Below are 15002 nucleotides of genomic sequence, written 5' to 3' on the forward strand. Positions count from 1 at the left end.
CAGGCGTTTTCTCGTTATTGTGAGATGAACTGCACAAAATTTTAACCGTTTCTGCAGCTGGCGTTGTTAGATCTCTTCCACTCGTTTTCGGTGACGTATTTTGTTCTATAAAAAAAAACTAAAGTGCACAGTCCCCACGATATGGATTGGCAGGGAGCTGGTAGGAACGTTGAGTTGCTCGGTCAATGGCCAGGGTCAACGGCGGCGTGGTGTATTCCGCAAATATGGCCGACTGTGAGGGCGGGCACAAGCCGGCGTGGGCGTGAGTAGGTTAAACGTTGAGTTTTATAAGGGCACCACGGGGTGACCAGCCCCTCCCCACCCAGCCCCACCCCTCCCACCCCCCATCCAGCCTCACCCTCCCCACCCAGCCCCACCCAGCCCCACCCTTCCCACCCAGTCCCACCCTCCCCACCCAGCCCCACCCTCCCCCTCCCAGCCCCTCCCCACCCTCCCATTCCAGCCCCTCGCTATCCTCCCCACCCAGCCTCTCCCCACCCTCCGCTCTCCACCCAGCCCCACCCCTCCCATTTTTCGATACACGACGGACGGACACAATAATCCCTTGTGGGCTGGTGGAACCAGGTGGTTCCTACCAGTATAAACATCCAGCTCCAATGGGTCCACGTAAGCTTCAAGTAGCCGCGTTAAGCATTGCGGTTGTAGCCATATGAGATGAAAGCTTGCACTGGAGAAGTAATACAACCGGTTATACTGTGCGAGGGTGTGGTATTGAATGGTTTACATTTTCTCTCCTGGGTTTAACGTCAAAAATAAAAAAAAGCACTACACCACTGTACGGCACTAGTGCGGTAGTGCTTTAGGCATGCGTTTAAATGTCCACGTTTGTTCTGCGGTGTATTTATAGGGGCCTATTTTTAATGGATTGTCGACAAAGCCTGCCTGCATGAGTTTGTGCAACTGTAGAATATGTGCACGGAGAGGAGGGGGACTTTTTAAAATCAAGCGTCGTGTATCCGGACACTTGGATCAGTGGTTGTGGCTAATGTGATGGGTTGGCGACCGGATGCTGCCTTTGCTTGCCTGCACTCATGTGCAAATGTTTAAAATAGTGACAATAGCGTCAATGGGATTTCCTTCTCCGAAAGATGGAAAAACAAGTCGGATATTTACTGCTTGAAAGAATATTTCACTGCTTGTTGCGAGTGTGTTGTATTGATAAGCAATAGTTTACAGGCCGACTGCTGCATAAAGGCGCTTCCCAATACAGTAAATGCCATGAGGGGGTTGCTTGACCATACTTCACTGCCCCGGTCAGTGGTGGTGGCGGGGGGGGGTGCGCAGAAGTGGTGTCCAGATATCACTCGCCACCGATTATAGCCGTGGCCTGGGGATACAACTCAGGTGACTTATTCCACTGGTTCCGAGACTCCAGTCCTCGTGGCTCACGGCGGTCCACCCTTCCATGTGTAGAGGAGTAAAATGGGGACGTGACGTCAGGTGTGCCGTTCAGTGCGATGACGTCACGTCTCCTAGGGTACTTAAGGGAGACCCCGTGACGTAAGCGGGGTCACTGTGGGAACGGGTAGAGTAAGCAGGGTGAAGAGTGGGTAGAGAGAGGGATCGAATAGGGAGTCTGGGGAGAAGCCGGTGGTAGCCGTAGAGGTGCTTCTCTCTCCGGTCGGTGGAGTCGGCAGGGTCCACGATCCGACACGAGAGAGAGAGACCGGAGCTAGCCGGCAGGGACCCGGACTCAGAGTAGGACCCCCCTAGCCCCTGGGAGTTGTGTATTATTGTTCACCTTTAATAAACCCTGGCGAAAGACCTTAACTTACCTCCGTCTCCAAGTACGTCCGTCGGAACTTCTCTACACATGTTTACCAGTCTTCTCCGTTCAAATACGAATCAAGTTGTTGCACGCTGCACGTACCTGATGATTGCTATAGACGTCACGTGAGGCACGGAGAGCACTGATTCAACTGGAGATGCACGAAGTCTGCGTGTTGTTGAGGAACTTGATGGGTAATAATGTATATCTGCAGAACGTAGTTCTGTATGCAGATGTAATTGCATCCACGGTTTGCGTGCTCATATAAATGCTGCTGGATAATATACGTCTAGAAAGGCATCGGGCCCAATGGACTACTATATTATATATATAATTATATATTATTAGATATGAAGATAAGAATTCTGTTCAACTTGTCTATGATATTGTATGTATGTGCGTGTACGAAAATGCGGTAGTATAGCAGACCATCATATAGCAGACCACTTCGAATCTAGCGATCCAAATTTTTTTGCCGCTCGCGACCAATGACCGTGACGATTATTTGAACCGGTCCTGGGCTTCAGCCTTAAATAAGTACCTGGTGCAGTGTGTAATCATCAGCACTGGGGTGACGAAGGCGGCCAAGCGTGTTGCTGGCCACACCACCCCCTCGTGCGCCTTGCCAGATTTAAAAGGTGCACGCTAACAGCACTTGCCCCAACAGTCTGTTGACGGTTACGCAGTGGGATATTTGTCTTTGTACATGCATGCCCCACAATGTAGAGATTCTGCTTGCTTGCAATCAGCAGTGTCCACGTGTCACGGTTCATGTTCAGCAGTCGTCAGGTGCGTGTAGCACGACCGCTTAATTACTATTTCAACGGAGAAGACGGGTCGACACCGGAGTTGGTGAAAGCCTAGCTTGTTGAACAGACAGGTTCAAGTTTATTTTGTTTAACCAGGTAATATCTCAAGAGACCAGGATATAGTCTCATTTGCAAGTGTGCCTTGGGTCACCAAGACTGACAAAAGCAGAACAAACAAACGTCGGTTGCAATTGTGTTGTGTTCCCTTCGGCTCAAAATCCAGCCCCGGAGGCGCTCATGCAGGCCCTGGAAGACCTGGACTACCTGGCGGCGCTGGATAATGATGGGAACCTGTCGGAGGTCGGCATCATCATGTCGGAGATCCCACTGGACCCGCAGCTGGCAAAGGCACTGCTGGCCAGCTGCGAGTTTGACTGCGTCACGGAAATGCTTACCCTGGCCGCCATGCTCACAGGTTGGTGAAGGCGGGCGGTCATCGCGCATCGCCCGTGTCGTGCGCGTGTCACTCAGGGCCCCTTCGCACGTGAACGTCGTCCACATTCACAGTTGTCCCTCTCTGCTTTCACCATCCACTCGGTACGCTTGCACAAATTCCAAGATCCCCCCTTGGGGCAAATGCAGCCAACGTGTACCTATGAAAGCCGGCATGGGACACTAAGGGGTGTTATCACCACCACCACCACCACCACCACGCACAGCCACCTTTGTCTCCCCAGTACTGTTGTTTACACATTGCACCAGGTACCCCCATATAAGGTTTATTCACACACGGGAGGACCCAGGACCACCGGTTCGTATACGAACCTCTAATGTTGATCATGGCTGGGTAATAATCCTCAGGTCGTCAGGTGCGTAACCCAGTGAGCTAATCACCTTGCTACCGCTTACTGTGTGTCTATGCGAACAAGCGCACAAGATGTACACAATTATCATATGCTGACATAAGCTCATATGAGCAAGAATGCACAACAAACATGAATGTATCGGTCAAACTCTACTCCAGCTTCTCCCCCGCCACAACCTTAACATGAAAATGTGTGTTCATGCCACCACCTGGGGCATCAATATTGACATCCTACGCATTTGGCAAACCCGTAACTTAACAAGCCTGCTTCAATAAAACAATAATATATAATGTATCCTCCTACGTCAGCAGTTCTCCTGCTGTGTTTGTTTCACCTGGTGACGGTTGCTTGTGTTGCGACCGAAACGTCATGATCTATGAATCTTCTACCTACGTGACTTTACCGAAAGAACCAAAGAGTATGGATTCCTGCAGTCACGAAAGCTTCAAATCAAGAATAATGTATCAAGTTCCTGCTTGAGTGAACGTACACAATTAATACAGGTTTACATTTTACATAATCATAGGGTGTTATACCAACTCTCGCTGAAAGGAATATCTTGACAGCTGCATGAATAGAGGTTTACAGAGAGTCTCAGTTGTGTGGTCGGTAAAGTTTGGCAGTCGGTGATATAATATGATGGACCGATGCATTATCGCCATTTCATCGTCTGTCCTATTTGACAATGTGGCGACTGATATTTAAACTTTATTATTTTTCCTTACTTATTCAGGAAAGCCACAGTGAGTCGTTCAACTTTTTTTATTTATGAGGTTCCTATTTTAAGATGTTTTCAGACATTTAAAGATGAGTGTTTAATACACAAGTGGGAGAGGAAACCGGAGCACACACGCAAGGGGCGGTGGAGGCAACACTGTAATCTCCATACAGATGCAAACAGATGGCGATTAGTCCACTTGATCTACCGCCATCTTGTGGCGAGTCGGGGTACGGCACCTCCTCAACGCCCACGGGAGAAGGGAGTTTCACAACATCTGTGTGTGACCCACCAACCCTCGCTCCCTCCACAGTGCTGGATTACAGGCAGCCACGTGCATAGCCGCCACCGCCCGGCACCCCTGATTGTTGTTATTTAGTGACATGTAATATTTAACAACAAATCCCTGCATTCCTTGTGCTGCCCACCTTCCCCAACAGTTTAAAGTTTCATTTATTAGGTATAGAAGGTATAGCCCTGTGAGCCATGCGGCTCTTAAGTCGGGTGCAACCGCAACAAACTAAATATGAACGGAGAACATCTTGAAGCGACGACGCGCAACGGAAACATCCTGGATAAACCAGCAAATCTTCCAGAAAAAAAAACGCTGCGTGCAAAAATCCCCGTGTGATGCAAGTCAAACAATAACAACCATAATACATTTCGATTTAAAGCTTTCGTGACTGCAGGGATTCATATGCTTGGTTCTTTCGGCAAAGTCACGTAGAAGGGAAATAATAAAACAATAAAAATAAAACAATACAATTCTCACGACGTTTCGATTACAACACAAGCAATCATCACCAGGCTTTTGGATCGCAGTGCTTGGACTTGTCTGTGTGCTTGTTCACATTGTGTTGTGGGGAGTGGTAGTGTAGCGGTTAGCGCTACGCTGCACTGCGAACCTGGCGATCCGGGTTCGATTCCCGCTCACGGCAAACACCAAAGTGACGATTATCTGAACCGATCCTGGGCCTCCCCTAGGTCGACTCAGCCTCAAATGAGTACCTGGTGCGGTGTGTAAACATCGCCGCTAGGGAGACAAAGGCGGTCGGGCGTGGTGCTGGCCACCCACCCCCTCGTGTACCGTTCCGGCCTTCATAGGTGCTGCTCGCTAACAGCACTTGCCCCTACAGTCTGTTAAGGCTATACGGGGGATCTTTGTTCACATTGTGCACACGGTACAAACTGAATTTGCGTCGTTTGAGAGCGCCGTACATATTTTCTCCTCTTGCGTGTTTTTTTATTCTTGTGGACAGCCGGCCCTTGCTTTACGGCGCCCCCCGCAGGCGCAGAGGCCAAGGCGCACGCTGCTCACATCGGACATTTTCACACCGAGGGGGACCATTTCACCCTCATCAACATCTACAACGCCTTCAAAGCCGGTGGGGTAAAAGTTTTTATTTTTTTTAAACGGGGATAAAACAAAACAAACACTTTACGCATGTTTAATTTCAATCAGGCATCATGTTTTTATAAGAATAGGTTTTGCCCTTTCTGGCAATAAAACAGGTGTTAAGAAGTTCGAACAGCAAACAGAAACCTTTTGCAAGGAATCATGTCTGCATTAACCACACGTACCTGCGGTGAACATGCAAATAAACACATGCTCTGGTAATATTTGTATTGTCTTTGAAACTGATTGGTCTACACCAGAGGCCTAGTCTCAACCAGCGTTAGACCAGAGAACGCCAAAAGGCATGCAGCGAACGGTATCATGTTTTTGTTTGTTGTACTTTTTAATTGAAGTCTTGTAGCCGATGTCGTTCGTTCAGCATGGAAAAATTGCCGCTCGTCGAGTTTGTGCGCAATCGAATCATCACTTGGGCGATATTTGCAGATTTAGTAATTGCCTTGCGTTGTAGCCAGTCTGCGAGAGAGATGTTGCTGCAATCTCAAACGTTTTATACGAATGGACCGTATTACGCGCTTGCTGCGGTGGTTGTTGCCCAGAAAATGAGACTTGAGGCATTCTCTGATAGATGATAAGACATATTTTTTATTTTGCTGCATACATCATTGACACTGCCTTGAAACAGATTACATGGTCGGCTGATGTTTCTGGCAGTCGCCCTTCTTGAGAGCAGAGCGAGAAGCCACAGATATTGACCGACTCGAATCTGGAGATTGCGTATTACACTTTGTTACATGTGAAGACGGGAGAAAGAGCGAGTTCCAGCCATAAAGTCTGTACATCGCTCAGCCCTATTTCTCTTTCTGCTCTGAAGAAGGGCTATTGCCCGTAACGTCATCCTATCACCGTGTGTATATTTTCTACTGATGAGGCATCGTTATTGACGAACACAGTGGGTTTCCTTTTGGGGGGCTTTGTGCTCCAATGCCAATGAAATCGCCTGATTAGTTTGATTCATTTAAACTGTCTCTTGCAATTTTAATGAATCCTCGATGTCCATGTGCTGGAAGGTTTAGCCTGAAAACCGCAGTGAATGGTGTTATGCGTGTACACTCTCGAGTGGTTATCAAGCCTAATGCTGGAAGATGCTTGAGCTGACATTAAGTTTACATTTATTTTGTTCAACCCCAGTTAGATCCCAAGAGACCAGCAGAGTGACCTGGGTCACCAAATTGACAACAAAAAAAAACTAATTCAATAATGTACAGTCTTGAAGCAAATTTAAATCTGAGCAAGAGCAAGCTGATCTACAGTAGTCTTTGTGTGTGTGTGTGTGTTGTTTTCTGATTGAAACAAAGCTGTAGGGGAGGAGTGGACGGTGGTTGTTGTTATTCCGAATCGGTTTTCGTTTTTTTTTAAATCCTTTATATTAAGTTCACTTGCTTGTTTGCTTGCGCGCTTACGACCGTGATAATCTTTCGGTCGTTTTTTAACCCACTTCCCGTGATCCAATCGAGCTGACATTTTGCACACAGACTCGTTGTGCGTGACAATTTATTTTCGTGAAGAAAATTTTCCAAACTTTACACTTTTTAGGAAAAAATTAATTATATTTAATTACCAATTGCTTAATGGTGGCAGGCAATCATCTGACCCATAGGTGGCAGCCATCTCAAGCCAGAGGACGAGAGGACTCTAGCCGCCACGCATATAAAGGATTTATAGTGACAAACTTAGTTTTTACGTGTTAATTTTTTCCTTCCTTCCCTGCAGCGAACGAAGATGAGCGCTGGTGCCAGGAAAACCACGTGAGCTCCGTGGTGCTGAAGCAGGCCGACGCCATCCGGGCCGAGCTGCTGGACATCCTGCAGAGGATTGAGCTGCCCATCTCGGCGCCCAACTTTGGCTCGGAGCACAACACCGCCAGTATTAGAATGGCCCTCTTGTCCGGCTACTTCATGCAGGTGAAGCTCCTTCATCCACGGTTGCCACAGGCGCATTTGACCGTGGGATCACGCGCCGTCCGCTTCACGGCGGAGGTTAAAGATCCCGGGGGACGTGACGTCGTTCGCAAACGAGCACGGCATCGTGTGCCGACGTCACGCGGTTCCAAGGATTCCGATTTCGAAGCGTTTCCCCCGCGAATTTCTTTGGAACCGCTTTTTGTGTTTGGTTTGTTGTCCTTACCCCGCACCTCCGATTAGCACGGTCGGCTACGTACGCTGCGAAAGACGTTCAACATGCATACCAATGGGATGAAGCACGGCTATCGTCGCTCTCGACTGGCAGACCCCAGTGCCACTTTACAGGCCGGTGCAGCCACCTTATGCTGCACAGAGACAGCTGCCACCGGGGGTGCCCTTTGAATGTATGAGATGAAATGTGATGTAAGGTGCTTTTATTTGCGATGTCATTTAATTTCCATATAAATGCGAAACGTATAATTATGTGCTTATATATATATATGATGGGTAATATATACATCAAAATTCTAATACTAATTTATAGGTAAAATTACTTAGCTGACCAGCAATCGTGAAGGGTGTGGTCAAACAGCTCTCTTGACCAACATGGGAGGCCTTCATCCAGCAGTGGATTGACAAGGGTGCTGTATCTACGCACAATAGTAATTTTAAAGCCCCTTTATCAATCCCCTTCTGGATGAAGTCTTGCCTGCACCGTGTCAATCTTGTAGCTCGTTGGACCTTACTTGACCTTGCTGGTCAGGTTGGTGAAGGGAGCGCCGAGGAGAAGTGCAGGTACCACTTGCCACTGGGGTTAATCTTCGCCGGGAATCTAACTCAGATCGCCGGCTTCCAAGCGCAGTGTGCTCACCACTGCCCCACCGCTCTGTTCATCTTTATCTTGGGCACTAAGATATGAGTGACCTTTGCGGTAACAAATGTACATTCGTAAAATATGGAAAATGGAGTATCGTAATTTTTTTGTTTTGTAAGTGCTGTATAAATATAGTTAGTTTTCTCTGCTTAGCTCTTGGTTCAGCTAAGGCTACACCCAAATAGTTTTTTATGCTGCAGAACTTGTACACATTTGTACGAGAACCTGTTTCAAATTATCCCAAGGCGAGAATTGACTGGGTCAATGTAGTCATTTATAAAAGTTGACTTTTAGAAATCATTAGTTCCGTCCTAGCAATGGCAAATAGTGTGATCTTAGCAACACACAGGGGATGTTAGGCCATATGGCCAAGGAGCAGCAGTATATGATGCCATTAGCCATAACTCTTTTAACGTTTCCGGTCCAGCCTTAATGAGCCTAAGCTACTTTCCATTAGTCTTTATTAGAAGTGGCTTTCCTTTAAGAGGCCATTAAAATTTTTTGGCAGCCTCCAGTCCCTTGTTAGCCAATGCCGATTTGCCAGAACAAAAGACTAAACATTTTATTGTTTACATTTTTGGCCGCTATTGCAGGTTGCCCGGGATGTTGACGGCGCGGGACACTACCTGATGCTGACGCACAAGCACGTGGCGCAGCTGCACCAGCTGAGCTGCTACCGCGAGCTGGCGCCGGGCGCACGCCCGCCGACCTGGGTGGTGTACCACGCCTTCACCGTCTCCGAGGACAACTGCCTGAGCATCGCCACCGAGATCTCGCCGGACATGTACGTTCTCCACGGCCTTCGGCAGAAAAACAACAATGCCACAGGCGGGGCCGGACGCACGGGTGTCTTTTGTCCCCCGGGAGACAAGAGCAGAAAAATCTCCGCCCTCTTACCAATACAAATAGCTAAAACGGGCTGATGCGGCAAGTGCTGTGAGCGAGCACCTATGAAGGCCAGCATGGCACACAAGAGGGTTGTGAGGCCAACACCACGCCGGGGGACAAGCACGTTGGATGGCAACAAGCGACGGAGTCCGTACATGCGCAGTGAATTCTCTTTCTCTTCTGTTCGCGAACTTTGCAGGATGGTGCAGCTCGCTCCCCAGTACTACATGAGCAACCTGCCGGCCAGCGAGAGCCGCGACATTCTGCAGGAGGTCGTGGCGAGGCTGGCGGTTGCCAGGAACGGGGCGGAGGGGAACGCCGGGCTCCCGGACGACGAGGACGTGGCGACGGGGAAGGCCAGGTCCCGGGAAACCGGACGCGGTGCCTTGGAGCACCAGGACAACGAGGAGATGTGTGTCCTGCAGTGATGGGAAGCGACGTCACGGCGGTGGGGAGTTAGTTCTTGGGGGGGCGGGGTGGGGGTCAACGTATTTGTTTTTCTCTCTCTCCGCTCGAATATGTACACGTATGTTTTTGTCTTTTTCCCTCGGTTCTATTTCGGCTGCGCTATCGGCTTTGTCTGCCATGCGACGAAGGTGTCCTTGTGTGACTTGCAAAGCAAGTTGTTAGAGAATGACCCGTGGAAGGAGGGGTCACAGAACTTCCTTTGAAGGTTCTCCAAGTGATGTATTTTATTTCCCAGTCTGAGCGCTGCACTTTCCCACGCACCCTGATACAGATAAATGTTCATCGCATGGCATTCAAACTGATAACGTTCATTTTCCGAGCTGGAATTTAGTCAAATTTAAGTATGCAACCAAACGTATCTTTTGCTGGTGTTTTCTTTCCGCAGTCATTGATGGAGTGGGCTGAGACCATAAATTCACTACCCTCGAGAACCTGGTTTAATCACAGTGTCTGAAACCCAGAATCAACTCCAGGTTCAATGATATGATTCCTGACCTGTTTGGCCACCCGAGAGTCAACATGTTAAGTGTCCTTTTTACCCTTCCCAAGTTCCATCTTTTGGGAGTTCAAGTGTGCAGGAAACATTTTGGTATTTCCAAAAGTTATTTCCCCCACATAGCGAAGAAAGCATTGTTATTTGGTGTGAAAGAGAAGGCTCGAAAAAAGGCTTTATTGAGGTTTGTTTAGATTCGAGTCATAATTTGCCGTAACTTTTGCACGTCATTTCAAGTCAATTTCAAATGTAAATTAACCTTATGATTTATACCCCACGGTGGTGGGATTTTAACTAGTTCCCCTGGTATGCAGGAGGTCGTGGGTTCAATCCTGACCCTGACGCCTGCTGTATATTTGGAGTTTGCATGTTCTATCCGTGGTCGCATAAATTTTTCTCCAGGTCCTCTGTTTTTTTTCTCCACATTTAGAAAAATGTATGTGAGTCTTTGGCCGCTATAAATTTCCACGTGATACGCCGCTTTCGTGAGCAATCATTTGTGGCCAGGTCATTTCTGAAAAAGAACTATGTCAATCAGTGGGCCTTACCTGGGAAAATAAAAATTGTTCTAATGAAGGTCACACACTCTAATAAGATAAGTGGCCTTCATTACTCGCCTATGCACTCAAGCTTACATCACGCTGTACGATTTTTAAGCAGAGAGCATTCGGGATGCATTGGCAGGTGCCGCGTTGAACTTGGTACCCGTGCTGCTGCTTGGTTCTATCCCTTTCCCACTGTACAATTGAGTCATGTCGGAGCAGTGCTGAGGAGGCATCAGGTTGATTTTCCACTGCAGAAGCCAAGCCGTTCCGCTTACATCACACGCGATGAACGAGTCGGCGCTTGTAAGTGACGCAGTGACTGATGGCACGGACGATTGCCCCGCTTTGTTTGACCCTGAGCTACTAGATTCAGTTGCCTCATGAGACTGGCGTATAACGGTTTGGTTCAGGCTTGGCACGGCAAATAGCCAGTGGAAAACCACCCGTACTGTGAGAGCCGCACGCTAGCTCGCCTCGGATGTGCCAATGCAAAAGGGGTGTTAAATGTGTATATATGACAAATCCAGGATTTACTTTCTCCATTGTGACATTGCGTCAGTGTATAGATTATGGCTGTGTTTTAACTCGGCGATGAGGCTGAATGTTTAATGCCCTTTTGTTTAATTCACCCCTGTTCCTGTATTGCAAACATTGCCCATCAAGGTGTCGACATCAATCAGATTTCTGCATTAACCCATATAGGGTTTACCGGCCACCGAAATGTGACCTTGGTCACACGATGTCATGGATCGCGCGCACATGTTTGCATTAGTGGCTGTACCGAAACCGCCCTTAGCCGTGCACTTCTTGACTATTCTGAGAATGTTAGAGAGCAGAGCCGAATTATTGACGTCTACTTTTATATTGAACGCATAAAGTTAGTGAGGACAGCTATTTAAAATCTCTTCGATGTTTACACAAAACTTTGGTACAAAATTTCGAGTAGCTCTTTGCTAAGCATTATTATTGTGCAACACTCCACATCCCGTGGTTTGAATAGTTAAACATCTATATGGCATGCATGAGAGGAATAATGGTAAGTTATTTGATAACAGCATCAGCGTATATTTATAGTTAATTCTGGGGAGGTTCTTGCACACAAAGCGAATGGCTTGTACGGTGATGTTTTTGGGAGCAAGTCTGTATATATATGGAAATTGTAGATAATTTATCTTGCAAATGTATATCTTGGCACAGGATGAGTGAATTCTGTTTTGAACATTCTGTCTGTGTTTGGTAGAGCATTGTAAATTGGGATGCATTGCTACATTCGCGTATGTGTAACGCACGTCACGTGATTCTGTGGTAGCATAAGACTATTAAATAGTGCCAAAGTTGGAATCGGTGAGCAAGTAGCTTCATAGTCCACTTTCATGCTTTATCTTTTAGTTTGTGGATTTATTTTCGGTCCAGCCTATCTACTCTGGCTGTTCCACCATATGTAGCTTCTATTTCACGTAAAAATGTGTTGCCACGTGGTGCCAAAAATGCACTTAAGAACGTGCATGACCTTGATGAATAGTGATGAGGAATGCCATTCGATAAGTAAATCGGCGCTAACGTACAACGCCCTTGATACAAAAGGGTTCACTGCTGTGACGCAGTGGTTAGCGCACCGGCAGCCTCTCTATGATTCCTGGCTATGGCTGACATTGGTGGCGATTGATGTCTGAGGTGGTTCTGAGCCTCCCTGCCCCTTCATTGACTCGCGCTGACCAACGCAGGGAAGTACGGTCAGACAGTGCCCATAACGACCACGATGTGTGGAGGGGCACTTCATCCAGCAGTGGATTGACAAAGCTGAAGACAAATTATTATTTATTAGTGCACAGCAGCTTTATATACACTTCTCTACACTACAGGAATTAATTTATTTTCGAATTTAATAAAATCGCAAAATTCTTAAACGTTCTCAAGTGCATATATTCCATTTAAAAACGCTGAAAACCGCCATAAACTTTAAAATGTTTTGCACATAGGTACAAATGGGTAATTTAATTGGTTCTGTCCCCTTTCCTCAGGAAAAAAGGCGGGTTTATTATTTTGTTTTGATTGGTGGAATAAGATGATACGTAATGACCTTTCATTATTATTTTTCCGTGAACAAAATATTTGAATTGCTGTTGTATTTTGCACCTCAGAAAAAGGATAACGTCGATTGGTGCATTTTTTTGTAATGATGCAAATGTACCGACAATCGAGCGCTTTCTTTTTTGTTAAGCCTCGCGCCGGGACAATGTTTCCTTGTGTACGCTCGGTGTGTCGTTCTTTCCAGAGGTAAGGACATTTGTTTCTCTGAGTAGACATGGGGCCAGTGTACAGAACTACTTGAGACGTCGTAGCAATATCGTAACCTCATTTTAAGATCATATTTGCCATTTCTCCAAGTTTATATGAGGGTTTACAATGCTGGGCTTCATAAACTTGAGAAATATGACGTGTGGGCAGCGCTACCCGTAAGTAGATTTTTTTTACCGATAATAGAGCAAGGTTAATGACGTGAATAATGTTACGCGAATAACATTAATTAATACGATCAACATTAATAACAACCATGGGTGGAAAAAACCCGATTTTTCCAGCGGCAGGCATCGGGTTTTTTCTTTAATACAATTAAACCCGATTTCGGGGAATTAAAACCTGGTTTAATGAATACGAAACTCTGATCCAAGGCTTGGGCTGCTTCCTCGTCGGTGCTGCTATCGTACTCGGGGGGCCGTCGGGCACGGGGTAGTCGGAGAATGCGGCGGGCAGGTTGGTCTTGATGAACACGAGCTTCTCCTCCACAATCGTGGGCGCCAGTGAGTTTCTTAGCTTGGAATAGATGAAGCCCATCGTTGAGAAGTGCGGTTCTGCAATTAGAACCAATTAAACCGGATTTTTCCCTATCTCAGATGATCGGGTTTAATATAAAATGACAATTAAACCCGATTGTTTAAAAAACCCGACTGTGCCACCCTTGATAACAACATACACTACTTACCTCCGCACAGACCAACTAATACGGCACGGTGTCATTCCGGCAATGTTGCAGGGGTTTCGTTCCTGGCTGGTCCAGTGGAAAGTGATGACATAATCCCGAGTAATTTATCTCGTGAGTGAGAGTTACAATCCGACAATGATTCCCATATTTACCTTGACATGCAGCCTGCCAGACGTCAGGTACATTTTTAATATATTTTTCTTTATTCTGGCCCCTGTGTTCTACTTTTAGAACCAATCCAGGTAGACTGAATACAAGTCATAGATCATGTAAACTGCTTAAAAAAATAATTCTCAACAATGTTTCTGTTTTTTTTGTGTATTTGTTTCCTCGTAAAATGCCTTGCTTAACATGTAGCGTATGTTTGCCTATTGACCAGAAATGGTCATGCCATTAAATGTCTAAAAGGAAGGCCGATGGCAATTCACATATGAATGTTTGCAGCACGATTGCATTTTTTTTTTCAGTTTTACCAAATTGTTTAAAGCATCGTTGTTTAATGCATCCTGTGTTTCATTCGTGTTGTTCAGGTATGAAGTTTTGTTTTCCTTCATGCAACGCGGAGTTCACAATGTTGCATTTGTGCACTTTTCTGTACATTCTGTTTTCAGAATTCTGTGCGTGTATATATGAAGGGGGAAACCCCGTTTGAGGAGTTGTGCTTCATCGCCAGCATCGATGTGGCTGAGACACTTCAAATAGAGAATTCGTAGATAATGTTCTGCTCGAATTGTTCCAATTGTCCTCGAATGTTTAGCACTAATTATAGAGGTGGTGGTTTTATTTCTTTGACAGCAGGTTAAGCTATTTTAAGTTGGAATTTTTTTTTTTAAGTTTGAGTTTATGAACACTGATATTAAAGTCCGTTTCAACTGATAGGGTGATCTGGGTGTGAAATTCTTTTGCACTTTTTTGATTGTGTAGTCACATTACCATTAATACATATTCTGCATCCAGGAAAGCCTCACCGAGTCTCTAGATTTTTTCTTGAAGAGGCCCCTGCTACATTGGGATATTTTAGCCAATGAATGAGCACGTGTGTGGGATATGAGAAGATACCGGAGCACCCGGGGAAACCCCACAACACATACGAGCGGGTCACGTTTGACACTCCTGGCCACCTCGCGGCCCCGTGCCGACAGCACCGGACAAGCCCTGACAGCCACCCATCTAAATACGAACCAGGCTAAGACCTGCTTAGCTGCTAAAATATGATGTGATCGGGTGCATTGTGACTTTGTTGTTTCATGTATGAGATGTGTCATGATATGTGACCTCGTATGTCAATCACATCAAACAAAAAGGGAGTCT

General features: G+C 46.5%; 1 protein-coding gene across 3 annotated transcripts in view; it reads left to right on the plus strand.

The window, feature by feature from the left end:
- The window catches only part of LOC144717596 (ATP-dependent RNA helicase homolog DQX1-like), a 32901-nt gene extending 18334 nt beyond the window's left edge, over positions 1–14567 (plus strand). For all 3 annotated transcript variants that reach the window (XM_078593088.1, XM_078593090.1, XM_078593089.1), the window contains exons 9-13: positions 2822–3013; positions 5382–5507; positions 7250–7440; positions 8908–9098; positions 9402–14567. In XM_078593088.1, coding sequence (XP_078449214.1) covers positions 2822–3013; positions 5382–5507; positions 7250–7440; positions 8908–9098; positions 9402–9630 — 929 coding nt within the window. In that variant the 3' untranslated portion in view covers positions 9631–14567. The remainder of the gene's footprint in view (positions 1–2821; positions 3014–5381; positions 5508–7249; positions 7441–8907; positions 9099–9401) is intronic.
- Positions 14568–15002: the final 435 nt, after the last annotated feature.

The sequence above is a fragment of the Lampetra planeri genome, chromosome 4 (assembly GCF_965212315.1).
Source record: "Lampetra planeri chromosome 4, kcLamPlan1.2.h2, whole genome shotgun sequence".
In the NCBI taxonomy this organism is placed as follows: Eukaryota; Metazoa; Chordata; class Hyperoartia; order Petromyzontiformes; family Petromyzontidae; genus Lampetra; species Lampetra planeri.